We start from the raw sequence: 23869 nt of genomic DNA, 5'->3' as shown, positions 1-23869 counted from the left end.
CTGCTCTCCATCTCCCTCTGGTGCTCCCCTCCCCTTTTCTTTCTCCTGAGGCCTCCAGTCCCATGATCCTTTCCCTCCTCCAGCTCTGTATCACTTTTACCAATCACCTTTCCAGCTCTTAGCTTCATCCCACCCCCTCCGGTCTTCTCCCATCATTTTGCATTTCCCCCTCCCCCAACTACTTTCAAATCTCTTACTATCTTTCCTTTCAGTTAGTCCTGACGAAGGGTCTCGGCCCGAAACGTCGACATTGCTTCTCCCTATAGATGCTGCCTGGCCTGCTGTGTTCCACCAGCATTTTGTGTGTGTTGCTTGAATTTCCAGCATCTGCAGATTTCCTCGTGTTTGTCTATGTTTTATGGTTTTATTGGCCGTGGAGCTTAAATAATGGAGGGCTATGCGGTACGGCAATTCTCGGCAGTCCCTAGAGTAGGTTACGTGGTTGGCACAACATTGCGGGCCGAAGGGCCTGTAATAATGATGATGATAATGATACATTTACTTTGAACCTTGAAGAGATGATACTCCTTACCAATGACAAAATGGAAATGATTTTTGCTTAAAGGTTAAATCCCTGGATTGGACCGCTCAGGACTCTGACAGCAAAGGGGAGGAAGCTGTTCCTGAATCGGAGTGGGTGTCTGCAGGCTCCTGTACCTCCTCCCTGATGGAACAATGAGAAGAGGGCATGTCCTGGGTGGTGGGGTCCTGTATCATTGACGATGTCTGCAGGCTCCTGTACCTCCTCCCTGATGGAACAATGAGAAGAGGGCATGTCCTGGGTAGTGAGGGTCCTCAGTGATGGAATTAACTCACGAACACAACATCATTATTCCTTATATATTTGTTTTTTTTAATTTTTAATTTACAGTAATGTTATGTACTGCTGTCATAAAACTACACTGTCAGTTATGGCAGTGACATCCCGATTTGAATTCTCAGTTTGATTTTGATTCTGATTCTAATTTTGATTCCTCGATTCTGATTTCGATTCTGATTCCCATTCCGATTCCCATTCCAATTCATTTGAACCACCGCATTATGTAGACTGACTCCTATGAAGAGTGATTCACATACCCCACCCCTCGCTGCTCTGTGCCCAGGAGGTTGGTGTATCACTGCGTGTCAGTGTGTGTGTGTTTGTAAAGGTGGGTCAGTCCTGAATTATTGACAGAAGTCCATCTGATTATTGGTTCCGCGTGCAGAAGCGCCGCTGGATTCTCCTCCCGCTAATATTCAATGGTCACTGCTTTGGTCCGCAGGTATTCATTCAACGCCTCCTGCCCTGTGAATTGAGACAGCGAGATTCACTCTGGAGCAAACGGGCAGATTATAATCTTTTATCTGAACCCTCTTCCCTTGACAGTTTATATTAGATTAGGTTTATTTATCACATGTATATCGTAACAGACAGTAAAATGAGTTGTTTGCATTAGCAACCAAAGGATGTGCTGGGGGCTGCCCCACACTCCAGCAGGGAAACGGTACATGCACAGTGGTCAGCAGATCAACACAGAGCCAAAGTACAACAAACAACACACAGCAAAGCAAACAACACTGCCTTTCCCTTGCACACACACAGGGCAGGCCGTCTCCAGCTCATGCAGTTTCTCTGTGGACTGAAGGAGGGTGAGGGGTGACTTGATAGAGGTGTATGCAAGGAAAGAGGCAGACACAGAGTTCACAGCCAGAGACTTTTCCCAGGGTGAAAATGGCCAACACTACGGGGCATCATTTTAAACTGATTGAAAGGAAGTATAAGGTAGGTCAGAGAGTGACGAGTGTGTGGAACGCCCTGTCGGGGGGACAGATACATTAAGGACATGTAAGAGTCTCTCAAGTAGGCACATGAAAAATGGAGGGTTACGTGGGAGGGAAAGGTTGGGTTCATCTTAGAGTAGGTTGAAATGTTGGTGCAACATTGTGGGCCAAAGGGCCTGTACTATACTGTAATGTTCTGTGCTAAGACCATAAGATATAGGAGCTGAATTAGGCCACTGAGTCAGCCCCACCATTCAACCACGCCTGAACTTATCCCCTCTTATTCCCATTTTCCTGCCTACTCCCTGTAACCATTGGCGTAATCAAGAACCTATCAACTCCACCTTGTATACCCAGTGACTTGACCTCCACAGCCAACGATGGCAATGAATTCCTCAGATTCCTCCCTATCCCTGTCCTGAATGGATGCCCCTCTATTCTGCGGCTGTGCCCTCTAGTCCCAGAATCCCCCACTGTAGGAAACAACCTCTCCACATCCACTCTATCTGTGTCCTCTGGTCCTTGACTCCCCCACTATAGGAAACATCCACTCCACATCCACTCTATCTGTGTCCTCTGGTCCAGGACTCCCCCACTACAGGAAACATCCTCTCCACATCCACTCTATCTGTGTCCTCTGGTCCTTGACTCCCCCACTATAGGAAACATCCTCTCCACGTCCACTCTATCTGTGTCCTCTGGTCCTAGACCTCCCCACTATAGGAAACATCCTCTCCTCATCCACTCTATCTGTGTCCTCTGGTCCTAGACTCTCCCACTATAGGAAACATCCTCTCCACATCCACTTTATCTGTGTCCTCTGGTCCTAGACTTCCCCACTATAGGAAACATCCTCTCCTCATCCACTCTATCTGTGTCCTCTGGTCCTAGACTTCCCCACTACAGGAAACATCCTCTCCAGATCCACTCCATCAGTGTCCTCTGGTCCTAGACTCCCCCACTATAGGAAACATCCTCTCCACGTCCACTCTATCTGTGTCCTCTGGTCCGAGGAAACATCCTCTCCACATCCACTTTATCTGTGTCCTCTGGTCCTAGACTTCCCCACTATAGGAAACATCCTCTCCACATCCACTCTCTCTGTGTCCTCTGGTCCTAGACTCCCCCACTATAGGAAACATCCTCTCCACATCCACACTATCTGTGCCCTCTGGTCCTAGACTCCCCCATATAGGAAACATCCTCTCCACATCCACTCTATCTGTGCCCTCTGGTCCTCTCCACATCTGGTCCTAGACTCTCCCACCAGAGGAAACATCCTCTCCACATCCACACTATCTGTGCCCTCTGGTCCTAGACTCCCCCACTACAGGAAACATCCTCTCCACATCCACTCTATCTGTGTCCTCTGGTCCTAGACTCCCCCACTATAGGAAACATCCTCTCCACATCCACTCTATCCATGCCTCTGGTCTGGGAGTCCCCCACTGTACCCACTCTGTTCGGGCTGATGTTTTTAGAAGGCGCTGAGTATATGCACAAGGTGCTGCCTCTTCCCCCTGGATCTGGTGCTTCTCCTGGTCTCTGTCTTACCCAGATCCTTGCCGAACCCAGACTGCTTGAAGCCCCCGAAAGGCGCCGCCACGTCTGTCTTGTTATATGTGTTGATGAAGACCGTGCCGGCTTGCAGCTTCTCACTGACGTACAGAGCCTTGCTCAGGTCACGGGTGAACACACCTGACGCTAGACCGAACTCCGTGTTGTTAGCACGTTTCAAAACTGCATCCAGATCGCTGCAGGAAACAAGACAACGTTGTTACAGGTGAGAGCCAGCCGTACACCAGACCCTGTTGGCATCGTCTTCACAACCCCCATCTCCAAGGGTTGACTATATTCACCATCGACATTTATATCGATTAGGAATTCGCTGTGTGTGTGTGTGAAAGCAACCTCGTTCAACAGTTATAGGAGTAAAGAGTTATATAAAAATAAAGTTAGAACTACAGATATGGAATAAATGTGCAAAAAAACAGTAAATACCAGCGTTACTTTACAGTGAAAGCAACAATACAAAAAGCGGTTTAAAGCATTCACAGCATGGTGCAGTGAGGGGGCAATAGATTACAGGGTGGGGGGGATTGGTGGGCATTGGTGTTTCCACACCAGGTTGTTACGCAACCCATCAATATTTGTCAAACTTTTTGGTCACATTCCAAGTCAACGCAAACTCCGATGCAGACTTCTTCTGTCGAAATAGCTATTGGAGTGCTCTTTTGTTTTCATAACTTTGTGATAGGAAAGATAGGGTGGCATCTCTACCAAAGGAGGTGTGAGGTGCTCCTTCCCTCGGCTCGCCTGCAGGTCACCCTTGGGCAAGGTGTAGCCCCTGCTTAGCCCCCCTCCCCAATCAGGTCAGGTGGAGCCGTTGGAGCCGGTGGTGGACGGTCGTATGAGCAGCCGGAGCAGATCACAAGTTCCGGTGATGTGACCATTGACACCAGGCTGACGGTCTCTGAAGAGTATTGATAATGGCTGGGGTCACCCATCTTGTAAAGACACTGCCCAGAAGGCAGCAATGGCAAAGCACTTCTGTACATAGATTTGCCAAGTACGACCCAGCTCATGGAAGGATCACCCACATCATGTGACGTGGCACATGACGATGATGTCATGTGACACGGCACATGACGATGATGTCATGCAACATGGCATGTACTGATGATGATGTGAAGAAAGATGGAAGGAGGTTTACAATGTTGCTGGGACTCGAGAGTCAGAGTTATAGAGAGAATCGGAGCAAGCAGCAGCGTTATTCACTGGAGATTGAGAGGTGATCTTACAGAGGCCTATAAATCATAAAGGACAGCGAGAGGGTGAATGCGTACAGTCTTTTTCCCAGAGTTGTGGAATCAAGATCAGATTGTGGGGTTTTAAGGTGAGAGGGGAAAGATTGAGGGGCAACTTTTTCCTCAAGAGTGTTTGTGGCTCTACGGAAAGATCTGCCGGAGGACATGGTTGAGGCGGGTACATGAACAACATTTAAAATGGACAGGTACACGGATGGGAAAGGTTTAGAGGGATATAGACCGATTAGGACTGGTAGGATGGGAATGGACAAGATGGGTCGAAGGGCCGATTTGCAGACTGTATGAGCTGATGTCCCAAGTTGTGTTGGTGCCTGTATTCGGGTGCTGTGGAGATCGAGCCTCCCGGCTGACGCCCCTCACTGACCTGCGAATGAACTTAAGAGAACAGGTCTGGCTGCAGTTACCCCGTCGCCACGTTGCACGGGGCAGAGAGCCTTCAGCTCCCATCTCCGCTGTTCGCTTAGAGAGGCTCGGGTCTTCAAGCGACGAGACAGAACCACCTACCCGTCAGCAAACTTGGAGATGATCATGATGGGCCCAAAGGATTCTTCCCTGGCAATGAACATGTGGTCCTGCACATCCGTGAAGACGGTGGGTTCAAAGAAAAATCCTACAACAAGAGAAGGAATCATTCACCCAGGTCATGAAGTGGATCGGGAAGTGTGGAGGGAGGTTCACTGTGTGTCTGACCCCTTTTTTTTAATTACAAAATCCTTTATTACAAATATCAGTGCTATACAATATATACAAAACAGTGGGAAACACAATTACTGCACTACAAATAGACAATAGACATTACACCAGAATGTTGCCATCCCTATCCACGATGGCATTTACACCCCGCGGAGCCCAACGGTCTCGAAACTCCTCCAAGGCCGCTGTGGACTGCGCGTGTTCTTTTTCAATAGTGACCCGGGCACGAACATACCCCCTAAACATCACCAGGCAGTCTGCCCGGGGTGATCCTCCCGCCACCCGTTTCCAAGACCCACGGATGGCGGATTTCGCCAGCCCCAGGAGCAAGTTGACTAGGACATCCTCATCCCTCCATGCCCCATTCCTTACTGGATGACCATATATAAACAGGGTGGGACTAAAATGCAGCCAGAAGGCGAGAAGCAACCCACGCAAATACGCAAAAAGAGGCTGCAGCCTCACACACTCCATGTACATGTGGTACACGGTCTCCTCCAGCCCGCAGAAGTGGCATGTGGGTGGGAGATCCGTGTACAAACTGAAAAACTTGTTGCAGGGCACCGCTCTATGCAGTACCCTCCAGCCGAGATCTCCCAGGTGCATGGGAAGAACCCCCTCGTAAAGGGACTTCAAGTGGGGACCCTCCTCACCTCTGGGTGGAAGGACCGACCGCCATGGCGTGTCTGGACGGTGGACAAGGGCAAGGAAGTGGAGGATGTGGAGTAGCAGCCCATACAGATACCTCCTACTTGCATCCCTGAATGGGACTGTGGGTATCGATGAGAGACGGCTCAAGTTGTGTGGACACGGCTCCCGGAGAAGATTACGGGGTCTGGGCCCGACCAGCAGCTCGGCCTGAGTCGGTCCACACAACTGAGCCGCACCGACAGTCACTGAGGTAGGGCAAGAGTCGGCCAGGACCCCGCCCTCCGCCTGAGGAGGGGATTCCCGGCCTGAGGCGACCATGTTCCAGACTCTCAGTAGGTCCTGATAGAAGCCAGGCAGACTCCGCAAAGCAGTACGGCTGACGCCCGCCGGTGGTAGCCACATGTCTTCGTGAAGACAGCAGCCCCTCTGGAGGAAGAAAGTCGCCAACACGTGCCACCTGGGAGGCTGCTCGGCGTACAGGAATCTCTGCAGAGTCCTGAGGCGGAGAGCCGCCAGCTGCGTTCGGACGCACACCAGCGACTGTCCGCCCTCTCCCACTGGGAGACTCAAGACCGCTGCAGAGACCCAGTGTTTCCTGTTGCCCCAGAAGAAGTCCACTAACTTCCTCTGCAGTCTTGCAACAAACGGGGCAGGAGGGGCCAAGGTGACCATCCGATTCCACAACATGGAGGCCACCAGCTGGTTTATGTCCACCACCCTGCCTCGATAGGAAAGCACCCTGAGAAGGCCTGACCAGCGCCCCAGCCGGGCCATGACCTTCGTCTCCAGGTCCTGCCAGTTCGCCAGCCAGGTCTCCCCAGAAGGACTCAGGTAGACTCCCAGATAGAGGAGACGCTTAGTACTCCACTTAAAAGCTCTCATCTCCTCTGGCAGGGAGTCCACCTGCCACTGACCCACTAAGAGTCCGGAACATTTCGCCCAGTTGATCCTGGAGGAGGATGCCGCCGAGAAAACGTCTTGGCACTCGCGCATCCTCCGCAGGTCATTGGGATCTGTCATCATGAGGAGTACATCATCGGCGTAGGCCGAGAGGACGACCTCCATGTCCGGTTCACGCAGAACCAGACCTGTCAGCCTTCGCCGTAGGAGGCTCAGGAATGGCTCGACACAGATCGCATACAATTGACCGGACATGGGGCATCCCTGACGTACTCCTCTCCTGAAGGGAATGGGCGCTGCCAGTGATCCATTGACCTTAACAAGGCACTCTGCGGCAGAGTAGAGGAGCCGAACTCGTGCCACAGAGTTTCACTCTGTGTCTGACAACAAGATTAGTTTAATTTGTCACATGTACATTGGAACATACAGTGATATATGTGGTTTGTGTCAATGATCAACACAGACCGAGGACGTGCTGGGGGCAGCCCACCCATGTCACCAGGCTTCCGGCACCAACAAAGCGCACGAACCCTAAACCGTGCGTCTTCGGACCGTGGGAGGAAACACACACGGTCACAGGGAGAACCTAGAGACTCCTTACAGTCCACGGTGGCAATTAGAGCTGGGGTGTTGATCTGGTAAACTGTAACACTAACCCCTCACTGTTGCTCCACCCTCCGTAGTGTGGGTGTGAATGCTTTACGTGTACAACAGGGAGCAGATGTGGGTGTCAGATAGAGGGACTATCGTGCAGACATACACCGCGTCCTGCAGACTTACCAGGCCTGGGGACCTGCTTGCCCCCGCAGACCAGCCGAGCTCCCTCCCTCACTCCTACGGCACAGTACTCGATCAGCTTGTCCAAGTGCGCTCTGTGGTTCTGTGGGCCGTGATCAGTGGATCGGTCCAAAGGGTCACCAATCTTCATCTTCTTCACCTCCTCCACCTGCGGGCAACGATCAACTGCAATTACGTAGCTACCAGAGGCAGCTCTTCAGCACTGGGTCTGACCCGTGACCCTGCTGATCAACAACCTCACACTAAACCCCTGTATTCAGTTCAATTCTCAACTGGCCAGTGGCATTTCCCATCTTGGGAGAGAGGGCGGGGCTGAGGACAGACGGGAGAGGACATGAGGAGAGAAGGGGTGAGGGGAGAGGGGGGAGAGAGAGGGGGAAAGGAGAGAAGGGGTGAAAGGAGAGGGGGAGAGGGGTGAGGGGAGAGGAGAGAGGAGGGGGGAGAGGGGAGAAAGAGAGGGGGAAGGAGAAGGGGTGAAGGGACAGGGGAGAGGAGAGCGGTGAGGGGAGAGAATGAGGAGAGGGGGCTGAGGGGAGAGGGGAGAGAGAGGGGGAAAGGATGGAAGGGTGAAAGGAGAGGGGGAGAGGGGCGAGGGGTGGTGAGGGTTTGAGGAAGGAGGGCAGATTAGGCAGTACCACCCCTCCCACAGTGTGACACTCCCTCAGAACTGAACTATCACACAGTGACCCCCCTCTCATCACTGAACTGAGAATATTTCATAGGGCAGAGGGGGGCACCGGGTGAATTGCTGAGGGGTCCCCTCTCACCCCGGCTGTGTGTGGAAGCAGGGCAGTGTTGGAATGTGGACGCAGAGAACGGTGGGACTCACCACTTTGTTTAGGAACCGGTCATGGATGGACTCTTCTACAAAAAGTCGCCCTGCTGCAATACAGTTCTCTCCCTTGTTAAAAAACACGGCCCCCATTCCCTGGGAAGACAAGCAAGGGTTAATGAGTTATCAGAGATCCAGGTTTGATGCCGATCTGCGTGGAGTTTCAACACCACCGCAGTATTTATTCAGATTCAGATTCAAACTCACAGTAAACTGCGTCACAGTGTCATCAACCGAAACATCCTGACCATGAGATGGGGACTCGCATTCTGCACCCAGCAGAACACATCCATCGGTTAACTTGGAATCATTACATTATTTTGTAATTGGCAGTAATTTAACATTCTTGTACTGCACTGCAGCCGCAAAACAACAAAGTTCAAAATAAAATTTATTATTAGAGAACATACATGTCACACATGCAATTCTGAGGTTCTTCTGTGGGCATCCATAGCGAATCTATAGAACGGTCACTGTAAACAGGATCAATGGATAACAAACTATGCAAATGCAGATAATAAATAAATAGCAATAAATAATGAGCATGAATTAACAAGATAAGAGTTATTAAATGAGTGAAGTTATCCCCTCTGGCTCAAGAGCCTGATGGTTGAAGGTAGTAACTGTTCCTGACCCTGGTGGTGTGGGTCCTGAGGCTCCTGTACCTCCTTCCCGATGGAATCAGTTCAGAGTTGAGGTTATCCTCACTGGTTCAGGAGCCTGATGGTTGAGGGGTAATAACTGTTCCTGACCCTGGTGGTGTGGGACCTGATGGTTGAGGGTAGTAACTGTTCCTGACCCTGGTGGTGTGGGACCTGATGGTTGAGGGGTTATAACTGTTCCTGACCCTGGTGGTGTGGGACCTGATGGTTGAGGGGTAAAAACTGTTCCTGACCCTGGTGGTGTGGGACCTGATGGTTGAGGGGTTATAACTGTTCCTGACCCTGGTGGTGTGGGACCTGAGACTCCTGTACCTCCTTCCCGATGGAATCAGTTCAGAGTATGAGATGAAGAGTCCTTGAAAGTGAGTCCATAGGATGTGGGAACATTTCAATGATGGGGCAAATGAAGTTACCCCCTCTGGTTCAAGAGCCTGGTGGTTGCAGGGTAAAAACTGTCCACGGGTCCCGAGGCTCCTGTACCTTCTCCCTGATGGCAGCAGCAGGAAGACAGCATGTACGGTGGGGTCCCTGATGATGGATGTGTTTTCCAGCGATGTTTTTTGTCGATGTGCTCAGTGGGAGGCGATAAATAGTTGACATTTCAGCCCGATACCCTTCATCAGGACTAGAAAGGAAGGGGCCAAGTCCTGAGAAAGAAGCTATCACCTTCTCCCTTCTCCCTCACCTGATCTCAGCTGCCACCTGCTAGCTTGTGCTCCTCCACCGCCCGCTCCTCCCGATTTCGACTGTTTATTCCTCTCCGTAGACGCTGCCCGACCTGCAGCATTGTCTGTGTGTGCTACTCTGTAATCACTATGTCCTCACACTTGCCCGGAATCAACTCCGTCTGCCATTTCTCTGCCCAGTCTGTTACTGATCTGCCTGCTGTGAATCCCGTCATCTACCCCTGTGATTCTATCGGTAACTACACGTGACGAAGGAGAGTCCACTGCCCCAGTGACTGAGCTCCCCTGGGTGTGGTGGAACACAGAATTTACCCCCAAACTGTGACCCAGCAGGGTCCAGCAGAAGTGAAGGCAGTTGGGGTGGGATCCTGGATCCCTTGGACTGGGGAGAAGGGCAGGTGGCAGATCGGTGACCGGTGGAGGGGGGGGGGGAAGCAGTTGGATGGGGAGGGGGAAATAAAGTAAGAAGCTGGGAGGTGACAGGTGGAAAAGTTGAAGCTTTGAAGAAAGAGGAAGCTGAAGGAGAGGAGAGTGGACTGTGGGAGGAAGGGAAGGAGGAGGGAACCAGGGGTAGGTGATAGGGAAGTGAGGATAAGAGAAGGGATGAGAAGGGAAATAGAGAAATTGCTGGAAGTTGGAATGTACATGTTTATTTTTGTTTAGAAATTCCTCGAAATTGTCGAGATATATTTTCCACATTAACTTGGCTGCTTAACTCCAATTCATGATCGATGATTTACCGACCTGACCAATCATTTACAAGGCCAACCAATGATTAGCTAACCTAGTTAGTATTTAACTACCCTGACCGATGAGCTACAGCACATTACTACAATAAAGACAAGGTCACCTTGGACTGGTAATGCTTCCCCCACAACCCCATCTTTCTGCAACATTCCCCACGCTTCTGCAGGGTCTCGGCTCGAAACGTCGACTGTTTATTCTCTTCTACAGATGCTGCCTGTCCTGCTGAGTTTCTCCATCCTTCTCTACGTGTTACTCCGGATTTCCAGCATCTCTGGTGATAGTGTGGAGTTAAGAATTGGTGGGAACCCTCAATCACCACCTCCACCCTCCACAGCAGCTCCCCCCCATTCTGATACTATTTAAGGACCTCCTATCTGGGGGGGGGGTCAGTATATATTATCTCTTACTGATTATTTCTGAGAAGGCTGTGTTGTGCTGCCAATTTGAAGTTGGTCCCATGAGCCTTACCCATTGCTACCTCTCGAATTCAGATACAGACAGGCCCACAGCTCATCTCTCCCACCCATCAAGACCCTCAACACCCCACAAAGTCTCCAGAGCCAGCAATCGTCATAGAGTAATATAACATGCAAACAGACAGACCGTTCAGCCCATCGTTCCCATTGCTAGTCCCAGGGCATTCGGCACAGCATTCACACTGCCAGTCACACGCCATTCAGCCCATCATTCCCGCTGCTAGTCCCAGATGCCCGAGTTCAGTCTATAATCCTTGAAGCCTCTCTCCTCCATGTACCTATTCAAATGCCTTTCAATGTTGCCGCAGTGATAACCTCGACCACCTCCTCTGGCGGCTCATTCCAGATACTCACTGTCCTGTGTGTAACCAGGACATGTCCTCCTCTCATTGCTACCACCAGGGAGGAGGTACAGGAGCGTAAAGACACACTCAGGAACAGCTTCTGCCCCTCCAACATCAGATTTCTGAATGGACAATGAGCCCATAACACACATCACTACTTTTTTTCTTTTTTTTTTGCTCTCTTCATGCATGACTTATTTAATTTATACATGTATTATACATTTGGCATGGTTGCCGTGGTAGCATAGCAGGTAGTGCGGCTATTCCGGCTCGAGGCTTTCCGAGGCCCCCGTTCAATATCTCCACCCTACAGGACTGAGTGTCTGTATGTCCTCCCGGTGGAATGCGTGCGTTTTCCCTGGTGATCGGGCTCCGGGGACGTGCCGGGTAGGTTCCACCCCCCACTGTGATGCACGATAAACAAGCCGGTTAAAGCCCCCCCACTGTGATGCACGATGAACAAGCCGGTTAAAGCCCCCCCACTGTGATGCACGATGAACAAGCTGGTTAAACCCCCCCCACTGTGATACACAATAAACAAGCTGGTTAAACCCCCCCCCACTGTGATACACGATAAACAAGCCGGTTAAACCCCCCCCACTGTGATACACGATAAACAAGCCGGTTAAACCCCCCCCACTGTGATGCACGATGAACAAGCTGGTTAAACCCCCCCCCCACTGTGATGCACGATAAACAAGCCGGTTAAACCCCCCCCCCCACTGTGATGCACGATAAACAAGCCGGTTAAACCCCCCCCCCCACTGTGATGCACGATAAACAAGCCGGTTAAACCCCCCCCCCCCACTGTGATACACGATAAACAAGCCGGTTAAACCCCCCCCCCACTGTGATGCACGATGAACAAGCTGGTTAAACCCCCCCCCACTGTGATGCACGATGAACAAGCTGGTTAAACCCCCCCCCCACTGTGATGCACGATGAACAAGCTGGTTAAACCCCCCCCCCACTGTGATGCACGATGAACAAGCCGGTTAAACCCCCCCCCACTGTGATGCACGATAAACAAGCTGGTTAAACCCCCCCCACTGTGATGCACGATGAACAAGCTGGTTAAACCCCCCCCCCCACTGTGATGCACGATAAACAAGCTGGTTAAACCCCCCCCCACTGTGATGCACGATAAACAAGCTGGTTAAACCCCCCCCCCCACTGTGATGCACGATAAACAAGCTGGTTAAACCCCCCCCCCCACTGTGATGCACGATAAACAAGCTGGTTAAACCCCCCCCCCACTGTGATACACGATAAACAAGCTGGTTAAACCCCCCCCCACTGTGATGCACGATAAACAAGCTGGTTAAACCCCCCCCCCCACTGTGATGCACGATAAACAAGCTGGTTAAACCCCCCCCCACTGTGATGCACGATAAACAAGCTGGTTAAACCCCCCCCCCCACTGTGATGCACGATGAACAAGCTGGTTAAACCCCCCCCCCTTACTGTGATGCACGATGAACAAGCTGGTTAAACCCCCCCCCCTTACTGTGATGCACGATAAACAAGCTGGTTAAACCCCCCCCCACTGTGATGCACGATAAACAAGCTGGTTAAACCCCCCCCCACTGTGATGCACGATAAACAAGCTGGTTAAACCCCCCCCCCTTACTGTGATGCACGATAAACAAGCTGGTTAAACCCCCCCCACTGTGATGCACGATAAACAAGCTGGTTAAACCCCCCCCCACTGTGATGCACGATAAACAAGCTGGTTAAACCCCCCCCCCCACTGTGATACACAATAAACAAGCTGGTTAAACCCCCCCCCACTGTGATACATGATGAACAAGCTGGTTAAACCCCCCCCACTGTGATGAATGGTATAATAAGCCGGAGGAACTCTATAGCTCCGGCAGCATCGAAAACCATAATACCATAATATGCAGGCCATTCAGCCCATCGAGTCTGCTACACCATCCCATCATGGCTGATTAATTATCCCTCTCAATCCCATTCTCCTGCCTTCTCTCTGTAACCTTTGACACCCTGGCTAATTCTTTACCTATTAACCTCTGCTTTGACGAGACCTAATGACTTGGCCTCTACAGCCAAATGCTCTGTGTCTTGGGCAGAGATTTCAACTGTTTATTCCTCTCCATAGACACTGCCCGACTTGCAGCATTGTCTGTGTGTGCTACTCTGTAATCACTATGTCCTCACACTTACCCGGAATCAACTCCGTCCGCCACTTCTCTGCCCAGTCTGTTACTGATCTGCCTGCTGTGAATCCCATCATCTACCCCTGTGATTCTACAGGGGAGGGGGTATCGGTAACTACACGTGACGAAGGAGAGTCCACTGCCCCAGTGACAGAGCTCCCCCTGGGTGTGGTGGAACACAGAATTTACCCCCAAACTGTGACCCAGCAGAAATGAAATGGGGGGGGGGATGTTCCTGGATCCTCTGGATTGGCCATCACCACTCCTCACCACCACCCCCCACCCTCACCCCCACCCCCACCCCCACTCCTCACCCCCCACCCTCACCCTCACCCCCACCCCTCACCCCCACCCCCACTCCCACCCCCACCCTCACCCCCACCCTCACCCCCACTCCTCACCCCCAACCCCACCCCCACCCCTGGGCAGGTTGTAAGACCCTTACCGTCCGCACAGCCTTGTCCAGGTCACAGTCGCTGAAGATCAGCAGTGGGGATTTGCCCCCCAGCTCCAGGGAAACCTTCTTCACGTTGCTCACCGCACAGCTGTAGGGGAGGGTCACCGTCACCCACAGTGAAACTTCCACAGACCCTCAATCTCAACTCCCTCACCACCCCTTCAACCTCCAACAACCCAAGCCCCACACCTCAGGATCCCTGTGGCACCCCTCTGGTCTCCCCTGCCTCGGTGCTGCCGGTGGGAGGAGCTGGTAGGGATGGGAGTGTGAGGTGCTGGTTGGGATGCAGATGGGAAAGATGGAGGTGAGAGGAGCCAGGGTGGGTGATGGTGGGTGAGTGGGAAGGTGTTACTATCCCATCCTGGGTTGGGGGTTGCATTGGAAGTGGACAAGCACAGAGTGCACTGGGGGGGGGGGGGAATGAGGTCCTTTTGGATGGCAGTGAGGCCAAAGCAGTGGGGCTTGTGGCCAGCACACATAGGAACCTGAGGTAGCAACCAGACCAGTTAGCCGGGGGGGGGGGGGGGTCTAACATAGAGGCAACAATGGGTATTAGCACGAGGGGAGGGGCAGGCTGAGAAGAGGGGCCAATGGGGCTTGTTGTGGCAATGGGCTGAGGAGACAGAGGGCAAGGTGAGGCAGGATGAGGGGTGAGGGGCCGGAGGAGGGAGAGAGGAGACCAGCCGCGTTCCTGTCCCATAACCGGACCGGAGAGCCACACCCGAACCTCCACGTCTCACAGCAAAGAGTTCCTGAGGTAAACGATGTCCTACCGGACCCCCAGGAGACCCACAAGACCAGGTCTCCTCTCACCTCTTCATGATCTGTTTGCCCACCGGGGTTGAGCCTGTGAACCCCAACTTGCGTACATCAGGGTGCTCCGAGATCCGCTGGCCGATCAGAGAGCCTGTGGGAGAGGAACAGGGGCTCAGAGAGCATGAATCACACCCCGTCTCCCTCAACAAACCTCCTCACGACGTCTCCAGAACCCACCCAAAACCCACCCACAACCCACCCCACCTACAACCCACACCTACAACCCACACCCAGAACCCACCCAAAACCCACCCATAACCCACCCACAACCCACACCCAGAACCCACCCATAACCCACCCACAACCCACAACCACAACCCACCTACAAACCACACCCACAAGCCACCTACAACCCACACCCACAACCCACCCACAACCAACACCCACAACCCACCCACAACCCACACCTACAACCCACACCCAGAACCCACCCAAAACCCACCCATAACCCACCCACAACCCACACCCAGAACCCACCCATAACCCACCCACAACCCACACCCACAACCCACCTACAACCCACACCCACAACCCACCTACAACCCACCTACATCCCACACCCACAACCCACCCACAACCCACACCCACAACCCACCTACAACCCACCTACAACCAACACCCACAACCCACCCACAACCCACACCCACAACCCACCTACAACCCACACCCACAACCCACCCACAACCCACACCCACAACCCATCTACAACCCACACCTACAATCGACACCCAGAACCCACCCAAAACCCACCCATAACCCACCCACAACCCACAACCCACACCCAAAACCCACCCTCAACCCTCCCACAACCCACACCTACAACCCACACCCAGAACCCACCCAAAACCCACCCATAACCCACCCACAACCCACACCCAGAACCCACCCAAAACCCACCCATAACCCACCCACAACCCACACCCACAACCCACCTACAACCCACACCCACAACCCACCCACAACCCACCTACAACCCACACCCACAACCCACCTACAACCCACACCCACAACCCGCCCACAACCCACCCACAACCCACACCCACAACCAACACCCACAACCCACCCACAACCCACCCACAACCCACACCCCTCCCACACACCCACATCCCACCTACAACCCACCTGCAACCCACCCACAACCCACACCCACAACCCACCCACAACCCACACCCACAACCCACACCCACAACCCACCCACAACCCACACCCACAACCCACACCCACAACCCACCCACAACCCACACCCAGAACCCACCCAAAACCCACACCCACAACCCACACCCAGAACCCACCCACAACCCACACCCACAACTCACCTACAACCCACACCCAAAACCCACCCATAACCCACCCACAACCAACACCCACAACCCACCCACAACCCACACCTACAACCCACACCCAGAACCGACCCAAAACCCACCCATAACCCACCCACAACCACCACCCACAACCCACACCCACACCCAGAACCCACCCAAAACCCACACCTACAACCCACACCGAGAACCCACCCAAAACACACCCATAACCCACCCACAACCCACACCCACAACCCACACCCACAACCCACACCTACAACCCACACCTACAACCCACCCACAACCCACACCTACAACCCACACCCAGAACCCACCCAAAACCCACCCACAACCCACACCTACAACCCACCCACAACCCACACCCACAACCCACCTACAACCCACACCCACAACCCACCCACAACCCACCTACAACCCACACCCACAACCCGCCCACAACCCACACCCAACACCCACAACCCACCCACAACCCACCCACAACCCACACCCACAACCCACCTACAACCCACCTGCAACCCACCCACAACCCACACCCACAACCCACCCACAACCCACACCCACAACCAACACCCACAACCCACCCACAACCCACACCCAGAACCCACCCAAAACCCACACCCAAAACCCACACCCAGAACCCACCCAAAACCCACCCATAACCCACCCACAACCCACACCCACAACTCACCTACAACCCACACCCAAAACCCACCCACAACCAACACCCACAACCCACCCACAACCCACACCTACAACCCACACCCAGAACCCACCCAAAACCCACCCATAACCCACCCACAACCCACATCCACAATCCACACCTACAACCCACACCCAGAACCCACCCAAAACCCACACCTACAACCCACACCCAGAACCCACCCAAAACCCACCCATAACCCACCCACAACCCACACCCACAACCCACCCACAACCCACACCCACAACCCACACCTACAACCCACCCACAACCCACACCTACAACCCACACCCAGAACCCACCCAAAACCCACCCACAACCCACACCTACAACCCACCCACAACCCACACCCACAACCCATCTACAACCCACACCCACAACCCACACCCAGAACCCACCCAAAACCCACCCATAACCCACCCACAACCCACCCACAACCCACACCCACGACTCACCTACAACCCACACCCAAAACCCACCCATAACCCACCCACAACCCACCCACAACCCACCCACAACCCACACCCACAACTCACCTACAACCCACACCCAAAACCCACCCATAACCCACCCACAACCAACACCCACAACCCACCCACAACCCACACCTACAACCCACACCCAGAACCCACCCAAAACCCACCCACAACCCACACCCACAACCCACCCACAACCCACAACCCACACCCACAACCCACCCACAACCCACACCCACAACCCACCCAAAACCCACCCATAACCCACCCACAACCCACCCACAACCCACCCACAACCCACCCACAACCAACACCCACAACCCACCTACAACCCACACCCAAAACCCACCCATAACCCACCCACAACCCACCCATAACCCACCCACAACCAACACCCACAACCCACCCACAACCCACACCTACAACCCACACCCAGAACCCACCCAAAACCCACCCATAACCCACCCACAACCCACACCCACAACCCACCCACAACCCACACCCACAACCAACACCCACAACCCACCTACAACCCACCCACAACCCACCCACAACCCACCCACAACCCACCTACAACCCACCTACAACCCACACCCACAACCCACCCACAACCCACCCACAACCCACACCCACAACCAACACCCACAACCCACCCACAACCCACCTACAACCCACACCCACAACCCACCTACAATCCACCCACAACCCACCTACAACCCACACCCACAACCAACACCCACAACCCACACCCACAACCCACCTACAACCCACACCCACAACCAACACCCACAACCCACCCACAACCCACCTACAACCCACTCCCACAACCCACCCACAACCCACACCCACAACCCGCCCACAACCCACCCACAACCCACACCCACAACCCACACCCACAACCCACCTACAACCCACCTGCAACCCACCCACAACCCACACCCACAACCACCCACAACCCACACCTACAACCCACACCCACAACCCACCCACAACCCACACCTACAACCAACACCCACAACCCACCCACAACCCACACCTACAACCAACACCCACAACCCACACCCACAACCCACCCACAACCAACACCCACAACTCACCCACAATCCACCTACAACCAACACCCACAACCCACACCCACAACCCACCCACAACCCACACCCACAACCAACACCCACAACCCACCCACAACCTACACCTACAACCCACACCCCACCCACAACCCACCCACAACCCACACCTACAACCCAGACCTACAACCCACACCCCACCCACAACCCACACCCACAACCCACCTACAACCCACACCCACACCCAGTGAAGAGGGCAAATGGAATGTTGGCCTTGGTTACAAGGGGAATTGAATACAAGAGCAAGGATGTTCTTTTGCATTTGTACAGGGCCCTGGTGAGACCACACCTGGAATATTGTGTACAGTTTTGGTCTCCAGGTTTAAGGAAGGACATTCTGGCAATTGAGGAAGTGCAGCGTAGATTCACTAGGTTGATTCCTGGGATGGCAGGGCTGTCTTACGCAGAGAGATTGGAGAGATTGGGCTTGTACACGCTGGAATTGAGGAGATTGAGAGGGGATCTGATTGAAACGTTTAAGATAATTAAAGGATTTGATAGGATTGAGGCAGGAAATATGTTCCAGATGTTGGGAGAGTCCAGTACCAGAGGGGATGGATTGAGGAAGAGCTTCTTCTCCCAGAGAGTTGTGGAGGTGTGGAATGCACTGCTTCGGAAGACGGTGGAGGCCAATTCTCTGGATGCTTTCAAGAAGGAGCTGGATAGATATCTGATGGATAGGGGAATCAAGGGATATGGGGACAAGGCAGGGACTGGGTATTGTTAGTGAATGATCAGCCATGATCTCAGAATGGCGGTGCAGACTCGAGGGGCCGAATGGTCTACTTCTGCACCTATTGTCTATTGTCTAACCCACACCCACAACCCACCCACAACCCACACCCACAACCCACCTACAACCCACCTACAACCCACCCACAACTCACACCCACAACCCACCCACAACCCACACCCACAACCCACACCCACAACCCACCTACAACCCACCCACAACCCACACCCACAACCCACACCCACAACCCACCCACAACCCACCCACAACCCACACCTACAACCCACACCCACAACCAACACCCACAACCCACACCCACAACCCACCTACAACCCACACCCACAACCCACCCACAACCCACACCCACAACCCACCTACAACCCACCTACAACCCACACCCACAACCCACCCACAACCCACACCCACAACCCACCTACAACCAACACCCACAACCCACCCACAACCCACCTACAACCCACACCCACAACCAACACCCACAACCCACCCACAACCCACACCTACAACCCTACAACCCACACCCACAACCCACCCACAACCCACACCCACAACCCACCTACAACCCACACCCACAACCCACCCACAACCCACACCCACAACCCACCTACAACCCACCCACAACCAACACCCACAACCAACACCCACAACCCACCTACAACCCACCCACAACTCACACTCAAAACCCACCCATAACCCAACCACAACCCACCCACAACCCACACCCACAACCCACCTACAACCAACACCCACAACCCACCCACAACCCACCTACAACCCACCCACAACCCACACTCAAAACCCACCCATAACCCAACCACAACCCACCCACAACCCACACCCACAACCCACCTACAACCCACACAAAACCCACCCACAACGTCTCCACAATCCACACCCACAACCCACTGTGGGAGGGGTGGTACTGAGGGAGGGTCACACTGTGGGAGGGGTGGTACTGAGGGAGAGTCACACAGTACGAGGGGCAGTACTGAGGGAGGGTCACACTCTGGGAGGGGTGGTACTGAGGGAGAGTCACACTGTGGGAGGGTGTAACTGAGGGAGAGTCACACTGTGGGAGGGGTGGTACCATGGGAGGGGTGGGACCGAGGGAGAGTCACACTGTGGGAGGGGTGGAACCGAGGGAGAATCACACTGTGGGAGGGGTGGTACTGTGGGAGAGTCACACTGTGGGAGGGGTGGTACCATGGGAGGGGTGGGACCGAGGGAGAGTCACTGTGGGAGGGGCAGTACTGAGGGAGAGTCACACTCTGGGAGGGGTGGTACTGAGGGAGAGTCACACTGTGGGAGGGGTGGTACTGTGGGAGAGTCACACTGTGGGAGGGTGTAACTGAGGGAGAATCACACTGTGGGAGGGGTGGTACCATGGGAGGGGTGGGACCGAGGGAGGGTCACATTGTGGGAGGGGTGGGACCAAGGGAGAATCACACTGTGGGAGGGGTGGGACTGAGGGAGGGTCACATTGTGGGAGGGGTGGGACCAAGGGAGAATCACACTGTGGGAGGGGTGGGACTGAGGGAGAGTCACACTGTGGGAGGGGTGGAACCGAGGGAGGGTCACATTGTGGGAGGGGTGGGACCAAGGGAGAATCACACTGTGGGAGGGGTGGGACTGAGGGAGAGTCACACTGTGGGAGGGGTGGGACCGAGGGAGGGTCACACTGTGGGAGGGGTGGTACTGTGGGACGGTGGGACTGTGGGAGGGGTGGGACCGAGGGAGAGTGTACAATGTTCCCACAAGGAATGTGTGCCTACCAGCTCCAGGTAAGATATTCACAACTCCCTTGGGGAATCCCGCCTTTACCGTCAGCTCTGCAAATTTCAGTGCCGTCAAGGGAGTCACCTGTGGGAATGAACGGACATCATGTACATCTGTAACTGTCTGCCTCTCCCTCTGTGTTGGATGTTTGACGGTGGGGATTTACTCATTCAGATTCAGGACAGCCCACAGCGTCATTTGTGGAGATGTTGCAGGCGGCACGATTGTGGAGTGGCTGGGTTGTGCTTTCCAGTGCCCGTGTCCCAGGTTCAATTCCCACTGCTGCCTGTAAGGAGTCTGTATGTTCTCCCCGTGCCCCTCCTCAGCATGCCCCCATTCCGAGGTCGTTCGGTTAGGTTAGTAACTTGCGTGCATTCTACGTTGACGCTGGAAGTGTGACAGCAACTGCAGACCGATGCTGGTGCATCCTCAGCCTGTGTTGGCATTTCACTCTGTGCTTCGATGCTGACTACTTGTGACAAATTCAGCTCCTTGGGCCGCACTGCCACTTCGTCTAAGAGGAAAGGACGCCCGTACAAGGGACAGACAGTGGCATCGCCTCCCAGTGCCAGGGACCCAGGTTCAATTCCGGTCTCTCTGTGCAGTTTTCTCCCTGGTTCCCGTGGGATCTTTGGGAAAATCCACTCCGGAGAGCAATGGAAGTCACGGACTCAGAGAGAGAGCCTATTGAGCCAGAATCAGAGGACTGAGTCCAGGATTTGCAGTGTTTTGTTGAAGTTGTCTAAGATGTTGGTGAGGCCTAATTTGGAACATCCTGCCCAGTTTTGGTCACCTACCTACAGGAATGATAGCAATGAGATCGAATGAGTGTGAAGAAAATCAACAAGGATGACACCGGGACTGGGGCACCTGACTTACAGGGAAAGGTTGAATAGGTGAGGACTTTATTCCCTGTGGCGTTGGAGAATGAGGGGAGATTGGAGAGAGCTGCACAATATTCTGAGGGGTGTTGATAGGGTAAATGTAAGCAGGCTTTTTCCACTGAGGCAATAGAACTAGAGGTCATGAGCGAAGGAAGAAAGGTAAAATGGTAGGGGAACGTCTTCAGTCCGAGGATGGTGAGTGTGTGGAATGAGCTGTCAGTGGAAGTGGAGCAAGTAAGTGTGATATCAACAGTAAGGAGAGGTTTGGATCAGTACATGCATGGAACAGGAGTGGAGGGTGATGCTCAAGCTGCAGCTCCAAGGGACAGTAGAAAACTAGTTCAGCATGAATTAGATGGGCTGAAGGGCCTGCTTCTGGGCTGTGGTGCTCAATGACTCTATGGATTTCACTTAACCCTGAGATCAGTGGCTTTCTAGCTGTTCGAGGGATGAAAGGATATGGAGCTAGGCTGGGTACTGGTTTTGAGGTGGAAGATAGGCTGAGAGCACAGAAAATGGGACAGACTGTGGGGGGGGGGAAGAGCACAGTAAATGGGTCAGACTGAGGGGGGGTGATCACAGTAAACGGGTCAGACTGAGGGGGGGGTGATCACAGTAAACGGGTCAGACTGAGGGGGGGTGATCACAGTAAACGGGTCAGACTGAGGGGGGGTGATCACAGTAAACGGGTCAGACTGAGGGGGGGGAGAGCACAGTAAACGGGTCAGACTGAGGGGGGGTGATCACAGTAAACGGGTCAGACTGAGGGGGTGATCACAGTAAACGGGTCAGACTGAGGGGGTGATCACAGTAAATGGGTCAGACTGAGGGGGGGTGATCACAGTAAGTGGGTCAGACTGAGGGGGGGGTGATCACAGTAAACGGGTCAGACTGAGGGGGGGTGATCACAGTAAGTGGGTCAGACTGAGGGGGGGTGATCACAGTAAATGGGTCAGACTGAGGGGGGGTGATCACAGTAAGTGGGTCAGACTGAGGGGGGGTGATCACAGTAAACGGGTCAGACTGAGGGGGGGTGATCACAGTAAGTGGGTCAGACTGAGGGGGGGTGATCACAGTAAACGGGTCAGACTGAGGGGGGGGTGATCACAGTAAATGGGTCAGACTGAGGGGGGGTGATCACAGTAAATGGGTCAGACTGAGGGGGGCTGATCACAGTAAGTGGGTCAGACTGAGGGGGTGATCACAGTAAATGGGTCAGACTGAGGGGGGGTGATCACAGTAAACGGGTCAGACTGAGGGGGGGTGATCACAGTAAATGGGTCAGACTGAGGGGGGGTGATCACAGTAAACGGGTCAGACTGAGGGGGTGATCACAGTAAACGGGTCAGACTGAGGGGGGGGTGATCACAGTAAATGGGTCAGACTGAGGGGGGGTGATCACAGTAAACGGGTCAGATTGAGGGGGGGGTGATCACAGTAAATGGGTCAGACTGAGGGGGGGGTGATCACAGTAAATGGGTCAGACTGAGGGGGGGTGATCACAGTAAATGGGTCAGACTGAGGGGGGGTGATCACAGTAATTGGGTCAGACTGAGGGGGGTGAGGACAGTAAATGGGTCAGACTGAGGGGGGTGATCACAGTAAGTGGGTCAGACTGAGGGGTGGTGATCACAGTAAATGGGTCAGACTGAGGGGGGGTGATCACAGTAAATGGGTCAGACTGAGGGGGGGTGATCACAGTAAGTGGGTCAGACTGAGGGGGTGATCACAGTAAATGGGTCAGACTGAGGGGGGGTGATCACAGTAAATGGGTCAGACTGAGGGGGGGTGATCACAGTAAGTGGGTCAGACTGAGGGGGTGATCACAGTAAATGGGTCAGACTGAGGGGGGGGTGATCACAGTAAACGGGTCAGACTGAGGGGGGGGTGATCACAGTAAATGGGTCAGACTGAGGGGGGGTGATCACAGTAAACCGGTCAGACTGAGGGGGGGTGATCACAGTAAGTGGGTCAGACTGAGGGGGTGATCACAGTAAGTGGG

At 53.8% G+C, this 23869-nt stretch overlaps 1 protein-coding gene across 1 annotated transcript in view; it reads right to left on the bottom strand.

The window, feature by feature from the left end:
- Positions 1–826: 826 nt before the first annotated feature.
- LOC132377669 (cytosolic 10-formyltetrahydrofolate dehydrogenase-like) overlaps positions 827–23869 on the bottom strand; it is a 41335-nt gene continuing 18292 nt past the window's right edge. Inside the window, exons 10-17 of the mRNA XM_059943891.1 lie at positions 20980–21067; positions 14829–14922; positions 14004–14103; positions 8461–8559; positions 7614–7779; positions 5094–5199; positions 3316–3515; positions 827–1285 (exon numbers count right to left, since the gene is read on the bottom strand). Of these exons, the coding sequence (XP_059799874.1) occupies positions 1230–1285; positions 3316–3515; positions 5094–5199; positions 7614–7779; positions 8461–8559; positions 14004–14103; positions 14829–14922; positions 20980–21067 (909 nt within the window). The 3' untranslated portion in view covers positions 827–1229. The remainder of the gene's footprint in view (positions 1286–3315; positions 3516–5093; positions 5200–7613; positions 7780–8460; positions 8560–14003; positions 14104–14828; positions 14923–20979; positions 21068–23869) is intronic.

The sequence above is a fragment of the Hypanus sabinus genome, chromosome 19 (assembly GCF_030144855.1).
Source record: "Hypanus sabinus isolate sHypSab1 chromosome 19, sHypSab1.hap1, whole genome shotgun sequence".
In the NCBI taxonomy this organism is placed as follows: domain Eukaryota; kingdom Metazoa; phylum Chordata; class Chondrichthyes; order Myliobatiformes; family Dasyatidae; genus Hypanus; species Hypanus sabinus.
Note: the sequence above shows the minus strand (reverse complement) of the source record. Positions and strands in the feature narration are given on the sequence as shown.